Below are 25,627 nucleotides of genomic sequence, written 5' to 3'. Positions count from 1 at the left end.
TGCTACTACGAATGCTCTGCCTGTGTGATGAATTGAGCATGTCCTCTGATGCATTGCCGGTGTAGGGCTGCCATGTTCCAACGGCCAATGTACCCACATTCCTAACATTCCAATATTGTAGCTTCAATTGATGACCCATTTGTATGCAAGACTGCCACTTCAATTATAATCCTTGACCAACCGTCGACACCAACCAATTTCGGACTGCTGTCCCCTCCTTAGTAGTGCCTCTAACAAGATACGAAACAATGGCTCATTCTTCATGGAACCAATATGTAGGCGCACCGCCCACAACTCGCTAAAATGAACAACAATTGATGTCCATGAGGAAGTATGACACTCCTCCACTCAAACCACCACAATATGCTTTCCATTAATTGGCCCATGAGTCTGCCCCCGCATGAGCATAGCGCCCAATGTGTCTGCCCCCACAAGTGCACTACTTTTGTGGTCATTGGACTGGGGACATGATGAATGGCCTCTTGCTAGGCTTGATGTATAGATGCTTGCTTGTACCCGAGTGGAAGTGCCTAGGGACCACACCCCACGATGTGCTGCTTGTGATAACCGCTTCAACTAACTCTGTGTGGATTTTCTCTAATACCAACTGTCACGGGAGTAGATTTACAACGAAAGAAACCTATGCAGCGTCCAGGCCAAGGCCGGCTAGGACAAGCTTGATACATGCTTAGGGCTAGGAGTTGCCCAATGAAATGGCTCTACCAAGGTCAGTAGCATTGGATCATGACCTCAAGGCTCATGGCCGAGGCACTTTGCTGGTTCTTGCCAGTCCATGGGAGGCACTACTTATGTGCTAAAGGGGGATAGCCATGATGAGAGGTGACTTGGCGCCGATGAGAGGGGCTCTTGTATGCCGTTGATGTAGGCACCCGTTGTGTCGATGATGATAGGCAACCGCTAGGCCGGAACACACCCTTGCGCTAGGGGCAACGGGTAGTTCATTTAGCCTAGGCAAAGGGCTGGTGAGGTGTAGGGACATGCTTAAGCCAGACCTACATGCTAAGCCTCCCTTCAGTGAGCGGAGGCACAGTGTCGGTCCATGCACTGTCCCCATGAGCATATGTGCGCCCAAGAGGAACCCTGGTAGCCATGCTAGCCGTTAACCCGGGCCGCTCCGCAATGGATGTTGGTCTAGGAATGCCAAGGTCAGGCACCCAAGGAAGTCGATCACCCCTCATCAAAGAACACGTTAAGCTTTTGGTGGTCTGATTGAAGATAACATCAATTCTCCCAAAAATCTTATAAGCGAAAATGAGGTGGTGTCCCTTAACGTAAGCCCACCAAGAAAAGGCAAGGCTAAGCCTGTGTTAGACCGTGACAATACAGCTAGATGCCAAGCCCATCCGTTGATGGCAGCTTATATCGCAGACCAGAGTCACTTCACTCTTCGGCCAAATATTCACATTTAATAGAAGACAAATGCTTTCTTATTTTTCGGTCCTTAACTCTTGTTTTATGCCATCTTTTCCTTCGGAGAGGCGAGAGATGTTGTCTTTCATGCAGTTTCAGTAAGTATTTCCAGTATAAATGTTGTGATATATATACTCCAACAACAATTTGTAGTACCACTGTAATCCTTAGAATCATTTCAGCAGCGAATCGGGATTGTGTGGTGCAATCCTAATCATCTTTTTGTTTGATTGGTTGTTCGTCCCATGGAAATCTTGTCCTACAACGATCTTATTAAGTTATTAACCATATATATTTCAGTAGAAAGTAGTTGATAGAATGGATATAGAATCCTGGTTCTCATCTTTCAATCGGGTACTATGGATTAGTACATGGAATGAAGAGCCATTTGTAGTAATCAGACATCTCTTATGTTTTTATTTTATTTTTTCCACTCTCGTGGGGTATTTTCTCATTGAAGATTGAAGAAGGCCATGAGAGAACAACTGTAATAAGGAAAAATAACATCTAGGCCCAAGAATCTTTTACTCCATTGTTTTCATTATTGTAAACATTTCCGGTGTGACAATTGACCAAAGCAAACAAGAAATTTTAACTGAATTTTTGTTTTATGGGAGCATACTACAATGAATTAGTTTCCTAGTGCAAGGCCACAAGTTGACACACCTGTTAAAAGGGTATAAGGACTAGTTGTATTTCAGTAAATTTATTAACCACCCCTCTCCCTCCAAACAATTACAAAAGGCAAACACCATAACTCTCAGCATGACTGGGGGGCTTGCCGGGAACCAAGAGTGGTAGTAAACCCGTTGTGCATGGCTTCAGAATTTCTAGTTGAACTTTCTGTTAATCTGGTTTTTGAATATGGTCTTCTTAGGAATTGGAATTGCCACCTTTTAGGCTTTATCTGCCCCAACAATTTCATTTGCTCCCTTCGGAACTTCCTATTTGCGTACCATTTTCCACCTCGCCAACCCAAGCCATACCTGCAAAACACAAGAAATTAGGAGCCCACACGGGATATGATGATATCACTTTTTTTTTTTTTAAATATCAGATAACACCGACCACAAGACATCAATTTTGAACCTGACTTGATGCACATCAAAGAAGAGATACCAGGTCAATCAACCAACCATCAGCATTATATTTGTTCCTCCAGAATCTGGATCTGGTATTCAATCCTGATGCACATTTTTTTTATCTACACAATGTCCATTTTAACCTATATGCACGAGCAAGCAAATCAGAGGAGCAAAATCCTAATTTTGGAGTCAGATTTGCATGCAGTGTTGCCTCCAAGATAAAAGCAGCACTCTATTACCAAGTCACATATTCCCTCCAACATAAAAGTCGACTATACACTAAATTTTTTGTGTATGGGTATCTTCGGTCTGTCTTGAGAGTAATTGTTTTAAGGTCTTGCCACCAATAATTTTGACAAGGCTTTGAGATATCTGTACTAATAGAAGGTCTAAGTTATAAAACACTTTTTGTATGCATAACTATGTCATAGTAGTTTGAATCAAGAGAAACCTATGCAATTGATCAATCGAAGCGGGGGATTGTTGGATTCTAATCTCATTAGAAATTAAATCCAATGGGGTTTAATTGATCAATTACATGAAAAACACACCTGCACACGTCTTGGAAAATAGTCTTTTCTCTTACTAAAACCAGTTTTCAACTTGTCCTACATTGGAAAATTACAAAACTTGTTTTGAATTTTCAAATAGGAGCTTATTTACACTTCTTAAAAATAAAAAGGAGAGTATGGAGGCTTGTTACCACGCAATGCGCACGCACGCGTGTGTGGCGCAATGAGGTGCTTTAGAGGCGTACTTTGCTTATGAAGGGCAGCTTTAACTTTTGGTGTGAGGCTGACCGTAAATGTTTCAACGGTCACGATTCGGTCAGGTGTGAACAAGAGGCACTATTTAAAGTTAACAATCATTAACTATTAACTACATTTTTAACAGTCACAATGTTTGAAATTGTGACTATTCAAAGAGACTTTTCTGAACCAGCACCTTCCTCTGCTCCATGACTCTTTAGAGATTATTTAAGGAGAGTGAATCAAACAAATGTATGCACAAGCTTTTCAAAAATCAGTCGTCTCTCTCTATTCGATCTGCTACTATCTCATAGAAGGTTTCTTCGGAGAATCTTTAACTTTGCTGGTTGAAGACTCTCGCCCAAGGCTCTGTTATATCCTAGGAATGGATTTGCCTGTAACCCAACAACAAACTGAATAGAACTGAGTGGGGGCAAATAACATTCTAAAGACAATGTCTTCAGACACGCCACAGAGTTTCTCCTCAAAGTTTTAGTGACCCCAATTTCCCAACAACCTCAAAGATAAAAGCAACACTCTATTACCAAGTCACATAATCCCTTACAAACTCTGGACCTTGTCTTGAATAGAGAAGACTTCAGCTTCTTCTTCATCACTCAAAAATTCAGGGCATTTTCGACAAGATATGGATTGAAATGCTTCAACCTCAAGGTGCTAAAAGAATAACTGAAAATTCATCTGTCCTACAATCACATCAAGCTTTTGCTCGACCACCAAGTTGCTCATGCAGGGCTAATTCAAAAAAATGTCATTCAAGTTAAATACCTACACTAAAGAAACACCTTTGCCAAAACATGAAAAGGAGGCTCTAAGGCACTCCCAATCTATCAATCATTACTCATCTCTATTAGTCTGCATTGATCTTGTCTAATAAATGAAGAGAAACCGAAAGTGAAAGATGAGATGATATTTTGCATTAAAATTCTGTCTAACATAACATGCTCCAATAAAAAAAGGGTAGCCCAGTGCACAAGGCTCCTACCAATGTGGGGTCTGGGGAGAGACAGATGAACGCAGCCTTACCCCTACACATACAGAGAGGATGCTTCCAAGATTTTAGCCCTAGTCACCCAGGTTGCAATGGTGCAACCCAACCATTGTGCCAAGGCCCATCCTCAACAAGCTCCAATAATGATGATGGTAATTTCAGTACACCAAGTTCAGATAGACCACCCATTCTTACCACTCCTCTAACACTCACTGTTCATGCAGCTTGTAGAGAACACTAATGTGGGCCCCACTGCAGTGGTCCCCACTATGTTCGTAGGACAGCAGTGTAGTTATTTGTTTCAGTTATAGTAGTGTCAGTTTGTTAATTCAGTTGTTATTTATTTCAGCTTTTATTTACTTTATTTATTATGTAAGTACCAAGGGCAGATGTGTCCTTTCCATTATGTACTAAACATAACCTATAAATATTAAGAGTGGCGGCGGCATATCAGTAAGAATCTGTCCCTCCTTTCAACAACTTGTGTTCTCTTGTTTCTCTTCTATTCTCTCTCCTTTTTCCCTCTTTTTCTTTTGTTTTGCAAACCTAAAACCTATTAGGATTCAAGACTGATTACAGTCTTAATCTTCTACTTGGTATCAAAGCCTATCTAGGGCTTCTCATGTGTGTCTAGTCCAGCCGACCACATTAGGACTAGCTAGGGCTGGAAGCTTTGAAGAGGTTTTTTGGTGGCTGAATCTTAGAGATTACCAGGAGAGGTTCGCAACAGTTGAAGACTTGTCGTGGCTTGCAGAGAGTTGGTAATCAGGAAGAGGCAACGAAGGTTAGGGTTCAGGTAACCCTAGAAGACAGCAAACCGAAGTACATAAGTAAGTTTTTTTTTACTGAGTTTCAGAGACTGCAATCAGTTGAGATAGGTTGGACCTATCTAGAAAGAGGGGCCGAACTGTGTTCAAGTTTGTTCTAGGGTTTGGCTTGCCGAACTGTGTTTAAGTTTGTTTCTAGGGTTTGATTGTTGGGCCGAACCCCCCTCTTCAAAGGTGATTAGTTTTTAGGGTTTCATATTGCCCTATGACAAGTCCCACTTGTGCAGACTGCTTGGAGAGTGCAACTGAGCACTTACTTCAGACCTACAGTTGAAACCCTAATTTTGCTCTCGCAGTAGTGGGCCCCACAGTGGTGATTTCAGAAAATAGCATATCAGATTGATAGGCTGCCTGGTATTGTGCATGCCGATTGATTTCAGATCAGATTTGAGTTGATTTCTTGCATATACTGTGATAGGCGATTGATTTCAGATCAGATTTGGGTTGGTTTCAGATCGGATCAGATCATATCAGATTTGTGTTGGTTTTGGATCAGATTTCAGACTTGCTTGTTTGACTCTGTTTTCTGGTATAGTTGCTCTAACAGTTTATAGCCACTGAATCTTGATCAAAGATGGAGTTTAAGGGTCAGGGAGAAAGTAGTTTTGGAAACCACAGTTATGGGTCAAATTATTTGGAGTGGGCGCAATCAGCCATGATGGCTATTGGAGGAAGGGGAAAATTGAGTTACCTCTTGGGAGATGTGAAAGAACCTTCCAAGGAGGACCCAACATACACCAAGTGGGTTCAAGAGAACTTGGCATGGCTGTGTAATTCTATGCAGCCACATATCATCCGAAATTATTTGTGGGCAAAGACAGCCAAAGAGATATGGGATGTTGTGAAAGAAACCTATTCCCAACCCCTTAATGTTGCCAGAGCCTATGAACTGAAGTGTGAGGTGAACAGCCTTAAACAAGGAGAGAAGCCAATTTCTGTCTACTTCTCTACCTTGAAATCCTTGTGGCATGAGATTGACCATCTAGAGACCCTTGAGTGGGAGAGTCCCAAAGATGCACAGACTCACAGAAAGCAAGTCGAGACGAATAGGGTATTTGAGTTTCTAGCTGGTTTGAATTTAGAATATGACATTGTGCGACAATAGATATTGACAAGAGATAGTGTGACCCTCTCTCAACAAGCATACTCCCTGGTGCATAGTGAAGAGACCAGGAGGAAAGTCATGATGCAGCCTCAACCCTCTTTCCCAGCCTTGACAGCTATTAAACCCAAGCCAAGGGGTGACTCAGAAAGGGACCAGAAGAAGGAAGATAAACGGGATCTGGTATGTGAACATTGCAAGAAACCCAAGCACACAAAAGATACTTGTTGGAAGCTACATCCTCACTTGGTCCCAGCAAAACTAAGAAATAAGAAGGGTAATGCTCATATGGCAGTGAACACTGATTCAACATCCTCATCAGGCACATCCTTAGAGACTTTAGTTGCTGTTCGGGCTGCCCTCATATAGTTGGAAAAGGAAGTTGGGAGTTTAGCTCAGCCATCTCAGTCACCATTAGCTCCTGTCACATCTGCATTTGCACATTCAGGTACTCGAGCCTCAGCTTACCATGCTTCAACTCCAAGTAATACTGATCACTGCTGGGTAATAGATTCAGGTGCATCTGACCATATGACTAGCTTGCCATCTTTGTTCACTTCTTATCACTTGTCCTCTGGCCGAGATAGAGTATCCATTGCTGATGGCTCTCTTGTTCCCATTTCGGGCAAGGGAGACATCAAGCTATTGGATACTATCTCTTTATCTTCTGTCTTGCATGTTCCTAAGCTTGATACTAACCCGCTTTCAGTTAGTAGTATTAGCAAACACATGAACTGTTCAATTACCTTTTTCCCTGACCGATGTGTTTTTCAGGATTTGGAGACGAAGAAGGTGATTGGGACTGGCCGTGAGACGAACGGGATCTATCTGCTTGGAGAGAGTTCTCGTCGGGAGGAGTCAGTGGATAAGAAGTCTTTTGTTTCCCAGTCTGTGAGTTCGATTATGCTTTGGCATAACCGATTAGGTCATTTGTCTTTTAAGTCTTTGAAGAGTCTGTTTCCTGCTTTATTTGAGTCTGTTGAGTTATCAAAGTTGAGGTGTGAGAGTTGTGAGTTTGCCAAACATTGTAGAACCTCTTATTCTTTAAGTAATAAAATGAGTAATTCCTCTTTTGATATTGTGCATACTGATGTTTGGGGGGCCATATCATATCTCTTCTATGGGTGGGTATAAATATTTTCTACTGTTTGTTGATGACCATACCTGGTTTTCTTGGGTCTATCTTATGCGTTCTCGGGATGAGGTTCTTGCTCTGACCCAAAACTTCCATCAGATGGTTCTCACTCAGTTTGGGACCAAAATCAAAGTCCTTAGATCTGATAATGCAAAGGTATACTTTGCTCAGCCATTGACCTCCTACCTTCTTAGCCATGGAGTTATTCACCAGAGCACTTGCCCTTATACACCACAGTAGAACGGTGTTGCCGAAAGGAAAAATAGGCATATCTTGGAGGTGGCTAGAAGCATTATGTTTACCTCTAATGTACCTATTCGCTTCTGGGGTGATGCTATCCTCACTGCAGTTTATCTCATTAATCAAGTTCCTTCCCGGGTCCTTGATATGAGAACCCCCTTTTCCCTTCTATACCCAAACGAGGGGTTGTTCAGTGTTCCCTTAAAACCTTTGGTTGTACCTGTTTCGTTCAGCTTCTCGGGCCTCATCATTCCAAGTTTGAACCTAAGGCCTCCAAATGCATTTTCCTTAGTTATGCACAAACTCAAAAGGGTTATTGCTGCTATGATCTGGTTTTAGGGAAACGGTTTGTTTCCATGGATGTCACCTTCTTTGAGGAGACACCCTATTATCCTAGGGTTTCTCCTCAGGGGGAGAGCAGTGAGAGTGGAGCTGTTTTGAGTTTCTTTCCTCAGAGAGAGAGTAGTGAGAGTGGAAGTGGGGCTGTTTTGAGTTTCTTTCCTCAAGGGGAGAGTAGTGAGAGTGGAAGTGGGGCTGTTCCTTTACCTATTCCATTGGATAATGAAGGTTGTAGTGGTGAGGGTGGTCAGAGGGAGCCGGAGTTGAGAGTCTATCACAAGCAATGCAGGTAGGTTGATCCTAGTCTTCGGCAGTCCCGGCCAGCTCCAGTTCCTTCTGCGGCTCCAGATCTAGAGCCTACTGAGATACCTCGCGACATAGTATAGACTGTGAGTGATTCAAGGCGTTCCGGTGCGGGTGCAAACCTTCTATCCGTTACTTTCAATCCTTTATCCCCTGTGGAGTCAAGTTCCGAAGGCTCCACTTGACAGGCTGGTGAATCTATCTCTCCGAAAGAGTCTTCCCATCCATTAAGCGAAATCCTGGTCAATGTGAACAGCCGAGCTTTGCACCACTTCTACAACTCACAGCATCTCACAGTTCTTATCCTATCATCGTCTATCACCATCTTACCGGTCCTATCTCACTTCCATTGCCGATGTCCCTATTCCAAGAACAGTGCAAGAAGCCTTATCAGTTCCAGAATGGAAAGATGCAATGCAAGTCGAAATGGATGCCCTGTTGAAGAATAAAACTTGGGCACTAATTGACACACCAAAAGGAATGAAACTGGTGGGATGTAGATGGGTGTTCACTGTGAAGCATAATGCTGATGGCTCTATTGAAAGGTACAAAGCTCGGCTGGTTGCAAAGGGGTTCACTCAGACTTATGGTATAGATTATTTGGAGACCTTTGCCCCAGTAGCCAAGATGACCACCATCCGAGTTTTGTTATCCCTTGCAGCAAATCATTCTTGGCCCCTGTTTCAGATGGATGTTAAAAATGTCTTTCTGAATGGAGACTTACAAGAAGAGGTTTACATGCAGTTGCCTCCTGGATTCTATGATACAGAGACAGGTAAGAAGGTTTGCCGACTGAACAAGGCATTGTATGGTTTGAAGCAGTCATCTAGAGCCTGGTTTGATAGGTCTAGATTAGCCCTTGGAAGGTTTGGTTATGTACAGGCCCAGTCAGATCATACACTATTCATCAAGAGGGTGGAGTCCTCTCTGACACTACTAGCAGTATATGTTGATGATATTGTGGTGACAAGAAATGACAGTCATGAGATTGAGTCCCTCAAACAGCTCCTTCAACAAGAGTTTGAGGTGAAAGATCTTGGTGCACTACGGTACTTTTTGGGTATTAAGGTTGCTAGATCCAAGCAGGGGATTTTTATCTCTCAGAGAAAATATGTTCTAGATCTGTTGGCGAAAACAGGAAAGTTGGGTGTTAAGCCGGCTGATACACCCATCGAACAAAATCACAAGATTAGTGCAGAGGGTGGGGAGCCTCTTGAAGATAAAGTTATGTTCCAACGGTTGGTTGGAAATCTTCTATATCTCTGCCTCACTCGGCCGGATATCAACTATGCAGTTAGTGTTGTTAGCCAGTACATGCACTCCCCTAGAACTTCTCATCTTCTTGCGGCAGAGAGAATATTAGCATACTTGAAGAGATGCCCGGGTAGAGGTATATTGCTCAAGAACAATAATCGCATGAGGGTGGAAGTCTATACAGATGCGATTGGGCTGGAAGTGTTGATGATAGAAGGTCTACCTCTAGATATTGTGCCTTGGTGGGAGGTAACCTTGTCTCTTGGAGGAGTAAGAAGCAGAATGTTGTTTCCCGCTCCAGTGCTGAAAAGGAATACAGGTCAATGGCTAATGGAGTAGCTGAAATCTTATGGCTGAGATCACTACTTGAAGAGTTGGATATTGACTATGAAAAGCCCTTAATGTTGTATTGTGATAATCAGGCAGTTATTAGTATAGCCCACAACCCAGTGCAGCGCGACAGAACTAAACATATCGAAGTTGATCGACATTTTGTGCGAGAAAGGGTCACATCACAAGAAGTGTCTTCCATACATCACATCTAATATGCAGCTCGCGGATATCCTCACCAAGGCTGTACCAAGGAAGAAGTTAGAGACAGACCTATCCAAATTGGGCATGATAGATATCTACTCCCAACTTGAGGGGGAGTGTAGAGAACACTAATGTGGGCCCCACTGCAGTGGTCCCCACTGTGTTCGTTGGACAGCAGTGTAGTTATTTGTTTCAGTTATAGTAGTGTCAGTTTGAGTCAGTTTGTTAATTCAGTTGTTATTTATTTCAACTTTTATTTACTTTATTTATTATGTAAGTACCAAGGGCAGATGCATCCTTTCCATTATGTACTAAACATAACCTATAAATATTAAGAGAGTGGCAGTGGCAGATCAGTAAGAATCAGTCCCTCCTTTCAACAACTTGTGTTCTCTTGTTTCTCTTCTATTCTCTCTCCTTTCACCCTCTTTTTCTTCTGTTTTGCAAACCTAAAACCTATTAGGATTCAAGACTGATTACAGTCTTGATCTTCTACTCAGCTACACCTCACCTTTGGGAGGATACTGGCCATAAGTTATTGATCCAAAAATGCACTCAAAGAAATCCTTGATCCTAGTGCCTGCCCAAAATATAATAAGATCCTCCTAATTCCTCTCCTTGCAGGACAATTTACTAGAGAATTTTCCAATCTAGTGACCCATGTACACAAGATACTAACTTTCAAGACCAAAGCTCTAGCCTCCCCAATATAATAGATGTTACCTGAAGGGGCATCTGCACCAGTCCTCATCCATCCAATAACTGTCCACAAGTTTCTCCACAACCACCTTGTCTACTTTCAGGGCAAACATCAAAACTTAGGCCCCACCAAGTGTCAGTATCTCCAATATGGCCAAATAACCAGGGTCTGTTCATCCTGAAAAGATCAATATTCACTTTCCCATAGCCCCTAAAAACTCCACAAGGGACAAGAATAAGAAACCTCTTCTTTTAACTTCAAATTACTTCTCATCTCACTCTCTGTACACTTGCATGATGATAACGCTTGACATCAAGTCAAATGCTTCTCATTCTTGTATGACGTTTTTTTTTTATCAGTATTCTTGTATGACGTTTTTACTGTTACAGTTAAGTGTTTCTAATGATATGCATGGATGTGGTTTGTCATAATTCTTTGCTAACTTACTTGAGTCCATCTCCTATAATGACTTTTATAAACATAACAAGGCAATGCCAATAAAAATAAATAAAACATGATAAGGCAAGTGAGTGATATTGGTGTCTTTCCTGATTTCTTATTCCTTCTCAACACTAACTGCAAGAAACATGATCTACATAGAGGGTACAGTTTACTTTGGGGAAAAATATGAAAAAAAAAAAGAAATTTAAAGAATGCATGACATGTAATATTAAGTTCCTATTAACTGGCAGTAGCAAGTATGAGAACCAATGAAAAGCAGGAAAAAAAAAGATACGCTTCAGAATTAGGATTCATCATCCTAACATCCAAAACGAAGAAATTAGGGAAGCTGTTTTGGTCATCTATCCCAGGCTTCCCAGCTGCAATCTTATGGACCATCTGGCTGGAAAGAAATAGCAGAATTTTTTAGCAAAAGCTAGGTTCAGAAGCAGTGGTGATTAATGCTGCAGTAGGCTTCTTAAAGAGTTGGTTGTCTGTACATAATGTATTTAGAAATGATACTTTTTCATCTTCTTTTTTGAGGGTGGTTTTTTTAGGGGTCCATAGTGGGTTGTCTTGTACAGTTTCTCTTTGTACAAAGGACCTTGATCAGTGATTAATACAATATACTATACTTCGCCTTTTTCGAAAAAAAAAAAAAAAACATCCAATACGAAGAAATTCATAATGCTGGAAGTCAATATGTTTAGAAGCAAACCCAATAATCAAAGAGGTTCCTGCAGTGGCAATGCAAGTTGTAGTACTGATGCTTCCTGAACCAACAATCTTCTTTATTTCAGCATGTTCAATATGATAGTTGTTTTTCATCTGTGCTCAGAATAATAAACAAAAAAAAAAAAAAAGAAAAAAGTTACCCACATGTGTAGGAAACCCCAATCAATAGAGATAAAGAGGAAATTCAATAATAAGAGTAGGTTACGGAGGTTACAAATAAAACCTTTATTAACTATTGAAGAATTCTAATTACAAGTTTATGGAGGTTATAAACAATGCAACATTAAGAGAAAGTAAGAATAAACATTTAGAACTCCAAAACAAAGAGAAGAAACAGGTGGGATATCCAAAACCAAGGGGAACTCAGCTTCATATGTAACTTATGAGGAAATTTTTAATGCTGGAGAAAAGGCATAAAGTGTAGAAAAAATGTCAAATCAAAATATTCCAAAGAATTTGTAATTTTCCTGAAGTTGTCAAAGGTGCCTTGGGGTGCAAACTTCATCAAGTATAAAGGCCGCATGCAAACAGAGATAACTCCAAAGACAAGGAATCATGACACAAAAAAGTACACACCTCATTTAATGCATGTGTATGTGTATGCGTTTTTTTTTTTTGATAAATGAAAGTGATTTTATTAATTCAAATAAAGAAAGTACAGTCAGCCTAGGAGGAGGCACAAGGTGTTACCTCCCCCAAGGACTGAACCATAAGCAATAAACAAACACAAGCCTGAAACACAATTATAAGGTAGCCCAAAACAGATCCCCCCTTGATATCCCTTGCTTGGCTAGAGAGTCAGCCATTGCATTTGCTGATCTGCTAACCCACTGAACCCTGACTGTCATAATTCTTGTCAGCCATTTAACTTTCTTTAACAGGTCCCCGTAGCCCCAACAAGCTGTTTCCGGACTTGTCAGCCATCCCACTACTACCTTGGAATTCCCCTTCATGCATGTGTATGTGTTTTCTCAACTCCTTTCTTTTTTTACTAAAAAAATTCCTTTTTCTTCTTCTTTGGAAGGAAGCAGTTTACGTTTTTTAATGAGATTGTTATGCAAGTGGAGCTCTTGGTTATGCATGTTACCAAATATGAAGGAGCTATTAAGAGGCAGATCAAGAAGGTTGTCGTGAAAGGTGAAGATGCTAATTTTGACCGCAGTGGATTTCTGACTGGTCGCCATTCATGGGCCATCAACAGCGAAAGTGGTGAGTCAAATAAGGGTGCTGGCACTTCAGTTTTTTAGAAGGATAATAATCCACAGATTCTTGTTGCCGGTCATGCCTCAGTGGTTTCTTGGGTGTTTGGTCCTGTGGAGGGACAAGAAGGGATGGGGGTTGGGCAGAGGGATGGGATGGAGGGGAATGAGCTTGAGCTTAATAAAGATGGTAGGTCAAAGGTTGCTGAAAGTGGAGATGCACCTGAGAAAATTACGGCAGACGATGCAGAATATTGGTCTCTTCCTGTAGAAAAGTCATCTTCGGATTTCTCCTTTTCTTTTGAGGAAGTAGTGGTTGGTAAGTTAGGTGTTGATTTGGGGTGAAGCAGGAAGGCAAAGGAGAGAGAAGAGGTGGCTGGTGAAGAGGAGAGGCCTAAGAGGAATTTCTCCTCAAGCAACTTGCACATTGTTCACGTCACTAAAAGGAGGAAAGCCAAAACTGTCGACTGCAAAGGTTTCAGATGAAGCTGAGCCTCCTGACTCTTTTAGCTCGGAATCTAATTCTGTTCATTTGTATCAAGATAAAAAGAAAGAGGAGGATTGGGATGATAATACGGGGAATGTGGTTGGTAAGGTCATGGATGAAGTAGGGAAGAAGGAAGGATGCTTGGAAATTGAGAAAATTGTTGAAAAAAAAAATGGAAGTGGGCAAAAGGCTTGGTCTGTTCTTTTTGGGTGGTGAAACATTTGCTAGGAAAGCCATTGAGGAGTTTGAGCAAAGGAGGGAGGAGAGCTTGAAAAAGAATGTAGTAGGGGAAGGTGGAGAGATTTGGGATGAGTCTGTTGATGGGGAGAAGGAATTACTTGAGGGAGAGGAGTATCTGTGGATTTTATTTTTTGTTTTTTGTTGGAGTCAGGTGGGTGTCAAAGATTGGGTGTTGGAGGTTGGGTTTGTCTTGTTTGGTTGGAGTTTTCTTTTTGTTGATTCAGTGTCATTTGTTGTTGTGACGTTGGTGTTCCCTTTTCTAACTTTCCACTAATCACTTGACTCACTTCCATGCTAGAAATCCCACTGGAGCTGTTTTCATTGTTAAGAACATCCTAGAGATCTGAACATCTCTTGTTATTTTAAGAAAAATTTCTTTGATTTACTATAAAAAGCCTATTGTTTTTTGAGAGAAGATAACTAATTTCATTAAGATCAAAAAAAAGGGAGGGATGTACATGAGGGGATGTACAAAGCCTTGTCAGCAAAAGAGAAACAAAAGACAAAGCCCACTAAATTGGCAATGTATGAGCACTATACAAAAAATCCCTTCCCAGCCCAGATTTAGCTAGACCATCAGCCACTTGATTTAATTCTCTGGGAATCCATCTAAAACTGCACTGTAAGCAAGAGGCAAGCGCCCTGATTTCTAACAGAAAATGGGATAGCTTCCACCGGTCAAGAGTTTGTTGGAAGCCCAATTTATAACATCCCTTGAATCTCCTTCCACTGCAACGAAACAGAGCTGATGTGACTTGGCAATTCTGAGGCCTTCCAGGAAGGCCCTAGCCTCTGCTTCAGAAGCACCAACAGCCTTGCGAGGGCCACTATAGGCCCAAGTCAAATCTCCATTTGCTCTTCAAATTAGACCTCCTATTCCAGCATTTGAGCTGTCCTCTGAAGATCTCCTAAAACTGCCATCAAAGTTCAGAATGTGCTCACAATCTTGTTTTGGGGTGATTTCAAGAAGAGGCTGAGGGTGAAATGGAGAGGTTGACAGAAGTGCTGGCCAATTACTTTGTATGTTCTGATTGATACCCTCAAAATCTTTACAATAAAAAAGTCCATTGTTAAGAACATATTTTTTTTTCTTTTTCCAATGGATTAGTTTGAAACGTAATTTAAGAATAGCATCAAAATCAAAAAGAAAATCATGTTCCATAAAAGGAAAAGGTTTAACATAAAATAACAACCAAAAGAAGGATACTAAAGTTATATCTCTACTGAAAGCAACACACAACCAATTGTTGTTCTTTTGACGATGAACCACTTTGGTACAGAGAGTAAATTTGGAGAAAGTGAACAGTCAGTATCGTACTTCAAAGTCTTAACTGTGGCATGTGAAAACAGTCCTTCCCTTGGTTTGAAGCCTTTATTCTTAAGGTCCGTACAGAGCATTTGATTTTAAATTAAAAAAAAAAAAAAAAAAAACCATCTGCTGTCATAATGACAATACAAACTTGACAAGAAAAAACCACCATAAAAATATAAGAACAAAAGAAATAAAAACTTACAGCCTTTTCAATTGACTCGAGCCTTTCCTCAACTTTAGCTTGATGAAGGTATCTAAGAGAATAACCTGCATAACCAATTCATAGTTCAAAAGAGGTAACTACCTTATCTTAACTAAATATATCAAAGGTCATCAATAGCTATAAGACATAAAAAAGGTAAGTGATCAAGTTGAATGGAACCAATCTTCCTTGTGTTTGCAACATGAAGAATCTTACCACATTGCAACTTGAATAGACATAGTGGTAAGCCAGATATAGTCAGATTCCTTCATTTTAAAGTATGATCTACTCAAGCTCGGGGGATTCCTGAAACTCTAACCAACTAGCAATTGGAAATTTAGTAACTTATAATCTACTTTACTACAGTTTTGTCATTACCTGTTAGTACTAAGCAAGGAAGCAACAATCTTTGTTTATTACTTGGCGTAATGCTTAATCTCAGACTGGCACAATACAGGTTTGGTTCTTAGAGCAACCACTTTAGTGCCCAAAAAAATTCCAAAAGTTCGGGCCATTTCTAGTCTACCCCTCCTAATACCCCAGATGGCTGGGACCAGCATTAGGTAATGGCCTTTTACATATGTGACTTGGCATCTTAGTTAATCTACCATTTTTTTATCAGTAAATCTAGAGGCTACTGAGATTTTAACACCCAACCCAACCTACATTCCAATCAGAACAGCTCTCACCAGTCATCTGTCATCAATGAGCCAAGGACTAAATTTTAACTTAGTTAATATACCAAAAATCATTCTTGGTGCTCCACTCCATAACCCCAGAAGGTGGAGTTCTAGGTTTACTTTCAGCCTGATAATGCTAATGATTTGAACGACCAGGTCTATCATGTTTTGTGTCACTTCCATGACCATGATGTTTGCACAACTAACTCTGCTTATTTACTTATTTATTCATTGTTAGTAATAAGACTATAAGTTTTATACTAAATTTTAACTTAGTTAATATACCAAAAATCATTCTTGGTGCTCCACTCCATAACCCCAGAAGGTGGAGTTCTAGGTTTACTTTCAGCCTGAGATGCTAACGATTTGAACAACCAGGTCTATAATGTTTTGTGTCACTTCCATGACCATGATGTTTTGCACAACTAACTCTGCTTATTTACTTATTTATTCATTGTTAGTATAAGACTATAAGTTGAAAGGCAAGGTTGTATGCAAACATTAAATATGAACTTTAACCTTTGATTGATAATGATTAGGATGCCTGATTTCTTTTAATCACTTAACCTTTGAATGAGTTGTTTCAATCACCTGCAATGATCAAATTCTGGATTCCCAAATTTTTTATTATCCTGATTCCGGTGAGAGCAGCCATCACTTCAGCCTTTGTGGAGTCAGCCAAGCCAACTGGACTGCTAAAAGTCCAGCATATATTGCCCCTTTCGTCCCTTACTGTACCTCCAATGCCAGCTAATCCAGGGTTACCTAAGGCACTGCCGTTGAAGTTGAGGGTCATCACTCCTTCACTGATGGGGACAGGGTGCCTCAAGGATGTTTGCTGGGGATGAGGGAGAAACAGAAAAGGGTAAACATCTCTATTAAGATCATTGCCTGAAAGTCCTTCAACTTATCTTTCGCTTATGTGTTCTTTATATCAGTAATGTCACATTTCTGTTATTATTTCTAGGCTTCTGGCAGATTTGTATCATCTTTTAATATTTCTTTAGATGACAAAGGTATGATTCTTCAATTTATATTTCTTTCTATGTTATTTCTTATTAATCTTAAGTTTCTATTAAGATGTTTAGTGTTTCTTACTGTTCAATTCACACTATCATATGGCATTCTTCAATTAAATTTAAATGCCTTGATATCAACTGTATCCCCCCTCTCTTTTTGTTGATGTCTAAAGTGGGAATATTTGTATTAACTATTGGTTACAAAAAGGGGCTACAGAAGCAATACATAGGGCTTTACATCGTTAATGAGATAGAATAATGTACAAAATTTACATGATTTGGCTTCTACATCAAAAGGAGCAAGAAAAATAATTTCCGCCCATTATATATATGGTAAAAGCAGTTTTCATATTTCAGATCCTGAAAATTCTGACCCAGAATACCAATTTCATGATTTTCCCTATCAATACTTGGACTGGGTGATTCTTCCTATTAAAGATATGGCCATTCTTCTCCTTCCACAAGCTCCATCATATTCAAAACAGAGAAAGGTACCATGAGTAAAAGGCCATGATGACTGATGAGATCAAGGCTACCAAATCATTTGTAGTAAACCAGTATCTGTGAAAGAGTGCGATTAAGTGGAACCCGGAGGGGGGGTTCGGAGACAGAGAGATGTGAGTACGGAGTATTGCTATCAATTTAGTTGGTATATATCAAATAGAAACATATTAATTCTGGTTTTTGGTGAGAAGAACATAAAGTGAGAGTGGGGTTTATGAACTGTTTCCTTATGACAGCATATTGGAGGTCTTGGTTTCTTTCAATTATCTCTTTTGTGCTCTTCTTATAACTATTGCTTTAATAAGGTATGCAGAATATCAAGCTTGAATTTAAGTTTAACTGGGTTTGTAACATATTAATCGAAATTTCAAATCCGTAAAAAGAGAACCAAAATCAGTAAAAACAGAACTAAAACTAGTAATTTTACCTAGTTTTAATCGTAAAAGTACCTACCAACCCATGCAGTAGCAATTGATGCTAAAGAAGTTGAGATTGTAAATACCACCCTGTGTCTCTCAAAAATGTCCTTAAAAAAAACAAATTCAACAGCAAAATTAATCAGAAAACAGCAAAATATTACCTCTTTAATCAGAATCGAATAATTTAATCTCGTATAAGACCCTAAGAAATGTGGAAAAGGAAGAGTACTTTGGTCGAAAAATAGGTTTCCTGAGCAGCAGACCAAGAGTTCAAAGCCTTCCTTCTCAAGCGAGGCATGGCCAGAGGTCCAAAAATTGAGGTTCCGTAACTCCTTAATCGATGCATTCTACGCCAGAACTGGTCGATCAGTCCAGTTCCCGAGTTCTTCGATTCCTTTTTACGATATCATATGCGGGATTTTACCACTCCGGAGTCCGGAGAGGGAAAGCTCCTCGTGTTGATAGTCCAGAAAGGAAAGGGAACTTCTATTTTTGCTTCAGAACACCCGTCCCTGGCAAAAAGATGACCCAACACGCAAACCCGATCCAACCCAACCCGAAAATAGGGTTAAGATCTCATTTTTAACTACCTGCGAATGGGTTGATTTTGAATAACCCGCTAACCCGATTTTCAGGTCTAATTGAGACCGTTTATATATTGTTAGAAGTGTCCACTCTAATCTTGATTATTTAGTCTTTACACTTTATTGTTTACTCTTTAAATTATTGTATGTTCCAAATTTTTTATTTTATTTTTAGAATTTTAAGCTTAATTCTTGTAATTTTAGCATTTTTTTATATTTTTCTTTATTTTTAAATTTCTAATTATTTTTAGGGATGACCCGAATTAACCCATGGGTTAGTCCTAACCTGAACAGTTAGGGTTAAGGTCTAGCATTTGCCAACAAAATCTGAAAGCAACCCACCCATATCCACCACAAATTGTCTTGACCCAACCCAAACCCGATCCACCCAACCCAATTGCCAAGTCTACCCTATACTTTTAGTGTCTTAAATTTAGTCCCTATTATATTTTACAACACTTAACCCCCCTCTTTACTTTTATATCATTACAAATAACTCCTTCCATTTGGTGATCATTTCTCAGCCCGACACAAAAATTCTTGGCTTGGGCAAAGTCTGAATCTGCTCTTTAAAGAGCGCTCCTCACACCAACCTCACATCATTTACCAGTCGCACATCGAGAACATCTTTCGTACGACTTCGGATTTGTTCCTCAAAGAGCACGTCTCACACCAACCTCATAGCTCGTTTGGCCATGCATCTAGAACATCTTCGTACTTAAAAATATTTATTCATGGGAAGATGTTCCCATTGAAACGTGTTGTGAGGTCAGTGCGGGGCATGCTCTGTGAGGAACAGATCCAAACTCTTGTACTTACAAGTTATTATTCATGGAAGATGTTCCCAAATCCCAATACACAACGGGATGTGATTATGAGGTCAGTGTGAGGAATAAATCCCAGTTTGCTTGGGCATAGGAATTTGGATTTGCTTCTCATAGAATGCATCTCACACCGACTTCACAGCCTTATCCCACCATGTATTAGTAACATTAATAATAATACAAAATACCAAAGATGTTCCTTATGCGCGGCCAAGAGGTGTTGTGAGGAGAGCTATGTGAGGAGCAGATCTAGGCTCTCAGCATATATTTGGGTAGAAGACTTCTAGGAGTGCTTGGATTCGACTATGATATGGGAAAGATATGATATCTAAAAAACTTATGACTAGTCAACTAGAATCAAAATGTGGTAACCAATCAGATGTTATTTGTCAAAATTCATGGATGAGTTTTGATTGGTCAAAACTCTTCTGAAACCATGTCTTTCCTGCATTATAGATTTTCTTGTGCTTAATAATATGAATGTTTGGTGGATAAGTGCTTCTTTCAAACGGGGTAGCATATGCATTCTGATAACTAGGCGGTGGATCAAGATAGGACCAGAAATGTAATAAGCGTGATTAAGGCTATGTTTGGGGGGCTTTTCTTCTCTAAACGGGCTTTTAAATAAGCACTTTTGAATAAGTGTTTATAAGAAAAGCATTTTTTATCCTTTGGTGGTACTTGGCTTTTTTTTTTTTTTAATTGCAACATAAAAAGCTAAGAGCCATTATATTTTCATTTTTTAAATGGGCATTTTGATAAAAAAAAAAGTCCATTTGCAATTGTTTCATCATAAATGCTTTTTGGTGCTTTTGGACTTTTTAAGCATTGTTCCCAATAAGCACTTAAAAGAAAAACTCCCAAATAGAGACTTAAACATGCCCTTCATTTTTCAAAGAAACTTAAACATTCCTTCCCATTGTTATCTCAAATGGTTTGAGGCAAAAGACATTTTTGCCTTTAAGGTCTTACCTTAAATGCAAACTTGCAAACCCTACCTTGTAATGTTACAATTTGTTGAAGGGGTGTTTTGTAACCTAGATGAGAAATTGGTGGGTTTGGAAAGGTCCACACCACACCACTATGGTAGGGAACACACCATATCATAGTCCACACTTGCAGTTGTGTTTTGTAGGTGTGGCACACTTTTTGATTTTATACATCTCACATACAATTTGTAAAATAGCTACACAATCGATTATAAATAAGTAATTATACTCAATAACTCTAATTAATTTGGAAATATCATCGATAAATTCATATTAAACAATAAAAAATTTATTTTAACAAAAAATAAGTGAAAAAATAATTAAAAATAACAAAAATATTTTTTATTAAAAAAATAAATAATGCAATGAATAATTATTGAATTATTTAAAACTTCAATAAAAAGAATAGAACTTATGCTAAAAAGTTAGAAGGTACATGATACATCATCAAATTATAGCTTCAGGGGTGTAAAGGTAAAAAAAAACAACAAAATACTAAGAATCTTTTTGTCCAATGGTGGATGAGGACCATCCAAGAAAAATAAGCATGGATGAGAAATTGATGTGGGACCATTCCCAATGAACCGAACACCGTAAATGGGACCAAAAGAATCAAGAGAATCAATATTTGATGGGACCATTCTTATTTGAGTAAAAATAATCAAGAGAATCAATATTTGAGTAAAAGTAATCAAGAGAATCAATAATTAAGCTTGAATCTCTTGCAAGCAAAATCTCTGTGCACATGACATCCAGTTGCATATTATGTTAAATTCATAGGGAGATATTCTGACTCTGTAGTTACATGCTCATACTTGCAAAATGTGTGCATCAGATTGCCTTGTAGAAGATGGGAGAAACCATTAAAGGAACTTGTAAGGGGCATTCTACAACATAATATATTAGTTTTCATTTGCTTTTAGAATTGCTACATCAGCAAAAACAAAAAAAAACAAAACAAAAATATGTTCTTGAACTCCATTTTTGTCTTCCTTCAAAGGAAAAAAATCAAATTAGTGTTTTTTTTTCAAAAATAATACATATTTTTGGAACCATCAAAATAATGGATTTTGGAAATAAAAACAAATTTTGTAGTATAGAAATTACATGCTTTATGGAAATAACTAAATAAAACATGTTTTGAAACCAAGAACATATTTCTGATTTGAATTTTGAAAAACACATACATGCACACAAAACCTATTCTAGAATACTCAAGAACATTCTAAGAATTATGAGAATTCCCACATGGGTTAAGTCAATGATTCTTGATATATATATATATATATATACATCTTAGAACATTTACATGAATGTTCTCGACTTAATTTTCATAATTCTTAGAACATTTACATGAATGTTCTTGACTTAACCCATTGATTTTTGCTTGCAGCAAGACAGATTCACTTTGATCATTGTCACGGCTTTGGTAATAATAATAAATGAAAATTATTATGAAGTTTTTCTTCTACCCATTGCATTTTGTCATGGTATTAGAGCCTTGACAATGATCAAAGTGAACCCACCTCGCTACGTGCAAAAATCAGATGGTTAAGCTTCGTCAGTTGTGATCATAGATCTCTAGTGTCCAAGATTCATTGTCAACACCTCTGTTTGGTTGAATTTTTTATGTTACGATTATTGGTCTCTGACATCCAAGAATCATTGACACCGCCTTTGTTTCTTGGTGATCTTCATTACTTTGTTTTTTATTTTTCTTAAACTTTAGTGCTCTATTCTCTGTTTTTATGGTTGATCTTGATCCCATGTCCCCATATTACCTCCATCTGTTTGATCTTCTATCCTCTTACAAGTGACAACTATTCAACATGGCAATGAGCAATGCGTAATGCATTGTATGCCAAAATTAAATTTTCATTCTTAGATGGAACTCTGTAATGCCCAAATCCATTTGCAGCTAAAGATCATATGTGGATTAAATGTAACTCCATGGTGATTTCATGGACTTAATTATTTATCTCGTGAACTCCATGGAAGTGTTGCTTATGCTGATACTACTAGTGAGATCTGGAAAGATCTTGAAGAAAGATTTTCGCAAGGCAATGCCCCACGCATCCATCAACTGAAGTGTGATATTTCCCTTCTACACCAAGGAGATTTATCCATTGCTTCACATTTTACAAAGATGAAGTCTTTGGGATGAATCAGCTATTCTCAGTCAAACAGCAAATGTGGCCCTACTAAAGAAATTGTTGCAGATCATGACAAAGACAAGATTTATCACTTTCTGATGGACTCGAATGACATCTTCAATAGCATTCTTTCCAAGATCCTAGCTTTTGAGCCCCTTCCTATGATGAGTTGAGTATATGCTCTAGTTGTCCAAGAGGAGAAACACTAGTTAATTATGTCTTAGAAAAGCTTGCCTCTTCCTGATGTTGTTGTTTTATTTGTTTCTTTGAGATCCAATAATTATTTTTGATTCGGTGATAGTCCTCAACCATGCCCACGCTGTGAACACTAGGACCATCTTAAAGAACGATGCTATGAATTGATCAGCTATCCCGAAGGTTGGGAAAAATGAAAGCCAACTCACAAGCCAAAACATAGCACTCAACAAAGCACTCCAAGTGTTGGCTCTTCATTTGCTATCATGGCATGCTCTATAACTGGATCTTCTACAATGTCCGACCTCACTTTTTATCAAGACCAGCAACTGATGTGATTGTTGAACACTAATTCCACACCCTATGTGTCACCAATACCTTTGGTAAATCACTTCATCTTATTCATCGGATACTTGATAATAGAGCTTCCAACCATATTGTCTCCACCAATGATTTGTTTCTCCACTACACCACTTTAAATCCCATTTTGTTGGTCCACTTGCCCAATGATTCAACTTTTAAGGCCACATGCATAGGTCCTATCTTCTTAAATCAGCATCATATTGTGCATTACATTCTTTATGTGCTTAAATTCAAATTTAATCTATTATCCATTGCTAAACCACCCTCCAATTACATTGTACTATTGTTTTTTTCCAATGATTCCTACATGCTTCAGGACCCTACTTCAATGACATGGATTGGCAAGGGGATGCTACTTAATGGCATTTATTTGTTTACAGATTGTATTACCTACAACGACTCTCTCTATTCGAACTGATGTTGAATACTTAACATGGCACAATTGCCTAGGACATGCTCTAGCATGTCAATTATCTCTCTTATTTCATGGTCATGTTTCTGCACTAAATAATGCTCGTGACATATGTGAAAGAGCCAAACATACTTACGTTCCTTTTCCAATAAACTTGTCTATAGCATCTGCCCCATTTGAACTAGTTCATTGTGATATATGGGGTGCTTATCACACACCCACACACTCTAGTGCTCAGTTTTTTCTAACAATAGTAGATGATTATAGTCGTTGTACTTGGTTATTTATCATGAAAAATAAATTAGATACCTTTTGTCTCTTCTTATCCTTTTGTAATAAGGTAAAAACCTAATTCCATATGGTGGTCTTTATTGTTCAATTTGATAATGGCATGGAATTTTTGTGTAGACCTATGCACAAATATTTCATGGACAATGGTATAATACACCAATGCTCCCATGTTGATTCACCTCAACAGAATGGGATTGTTGAGAGAAAACACTGACACCTATTGGAAATGGCTCATGCCTTAAGATTTCAAGCTTATCTCCTGTTGAAATTTTGGGGAGAATGTGTTTTGACTGTAGCCTATTTAATTAATCACTTGCCCTCAACTCCTTTACGTGGCAAATCTCCTTATGAACTCCTATTTGGTGTGCTTCCACGTTATGATCATCTCTGCACCTTTGGCTGCTTATGCTATGTTCAAGAAAGACCAATCTCTAAGGACAAGTTTGATCCACAAGCATCTTGGTGTATATTTGTTAGTTACCCATTTGGTCAGAAAGGTTACTGAGTCTACAACTTAGACTCCAACAAATTCTTTACATCTTGAGATGTTTCATTTTATGAACATGAATTTCCTTTTGCCTACATACCTTAGTCTATACTTTCCAATACAGTTGTTATTCCCTTACCACAACATGAGAATCCCTTTATAGACTTTACAATTCCTCTTATCACCAATACTAGGCCCACTCTTGATGAGTCCCTACATGTTGATGACAATTCTAATCCAAAGCCCAACGTTGAGCCCATTGTTCCATCAAGACCCCATCATTCCCAATTGCCCTCCATTATATCTTTGTGATTATGAATATCATTTACTAGGGTCTCACATAGTAGCTACTGCTTTGGAATGTACCATCCTGCCACCTGAACCAACTTCATATACACAAGCAACAAAGAATCCTATTTGGTGCAAAGCCATGGAAGCTGAGACTACTACAATAGAACAAAATGAGACTTAGACCATTGTGGATCTTCCTCCAGGTAAGAAACCCACAGGGTCAAAATGGGTCTACGAACTAAAACTATGGGTTGATTGTACCATTGATCGTTACAAGGCCCGCTTAGTAGCCAAGGGGTACACACAAGTCAAGGGACATGACTGTCATGGTACCTATGCATTTGTTGCTAAACTATTTACTCTTAAGTGCATACTTGCTCTTGATGCCATCAATGGTTGGGAATTACATCAATTAGATGTCACCAATGCCTTCTTACATGGTTACTTGGTTGAGGAGATTTGCACGAACCTTCTTCTAGGGATTCTTAAGCAAGGTAAAAACAAGTTTGTAAAGTTCAAAAGTCCTTATGTGGACTTAAACAAGCATCCCATTGTTTGTTTGAGAAGTTTGCTACTACTCTCAGAGTATGGTTTCAACAATCTGTGGCAAATTACTCATTCAAATCCACACAATCGGACTCCTATGTTGTGGTACTTGTTGCTGTCAATGATCTCAAGACCTATCTTCATGGTTGTTTTCATCTTAAAGATCTTGGTCCTCTTCGGTATTTTCTCGGATTTGAGATCACATGCACCTCTTTTGGGGTTTTTGTATGCTAACATAAATATGTTGTTGACATCATCACTGAGATAGGAATGTTAGACTGCAAAGTTGCTTCACATCCTATGGAACAATAATGCCGGTTTGTTGACATGGACAACCCTCTCTTAGATGATCTCTCACAATACAAGCATCTAGTCGGTCAACTTGTGTATCTGACCATAACTCGACCCGAGCTCACTTATCTTGTCCACATGCTATCTCAATTTTTGCATGCCCTTTGTGAAGAACATCTACAAGCAGCCTATTGCATTGTGCAATATATAAAGGCCAATCCTAGTAAATGCATTTTTTTCTTAGCCTCTATTGAT

General features: G+C 39.0%; 1 protein-coding gene across 1 annotated transcript; it reads right to left on the bottom strand.

The window, feature by feature from the left end:
- Positions 1–1,939: 1,939 nt before the first annotated feature.
- LOC148878366 (triacylglycerol lipase-like protein) lies at positions 1,940–18,502 on the bottom strand. Its single transcript, XM_088953585.1, has 5 exons — positions 18,176–18,502; positions 17,981–18,053; positions 15,325–15,389; positions 11,868–11,977; positions 1,940–2,417 (listed from the first exon to the last, which is right to left on the bottom strand). The coding sequence occupies exons 1-5, from the start codon at positions 18,290–18,292 to the stop codon at positions 2,192–2,194; spliced, it is 591 nt and encodes a 196-aa protein (XP_088809711.1). The 5' UTR covers positions 18,293–18,502; the 3' UTR covers positions 1,940–2,191.
- Positions 18,503–25,627: the final 7,125 nt, after the last annotated feature.

Source organism: Nelumbo lutea, chromosome 1 (genome assembly GCF_056320005.1).
Source record: "Nelumbo lutea isolate HS-2025 chromosome 1, American lotus-T2T, whole genome shotgun sequence".
Lineage (NCBI taxonomy): Eukaryota > Viridiplantae > Streptophyta > Magnoliopsida > Proteales > Nelumbonaceae > Nelumbo > Nelumbo lutea.
The sequence above is the reverse complement of the archived record's forward strand: the minus strand, read 5'-3'. Positions and strand labels throughout refer to the sequence as shown.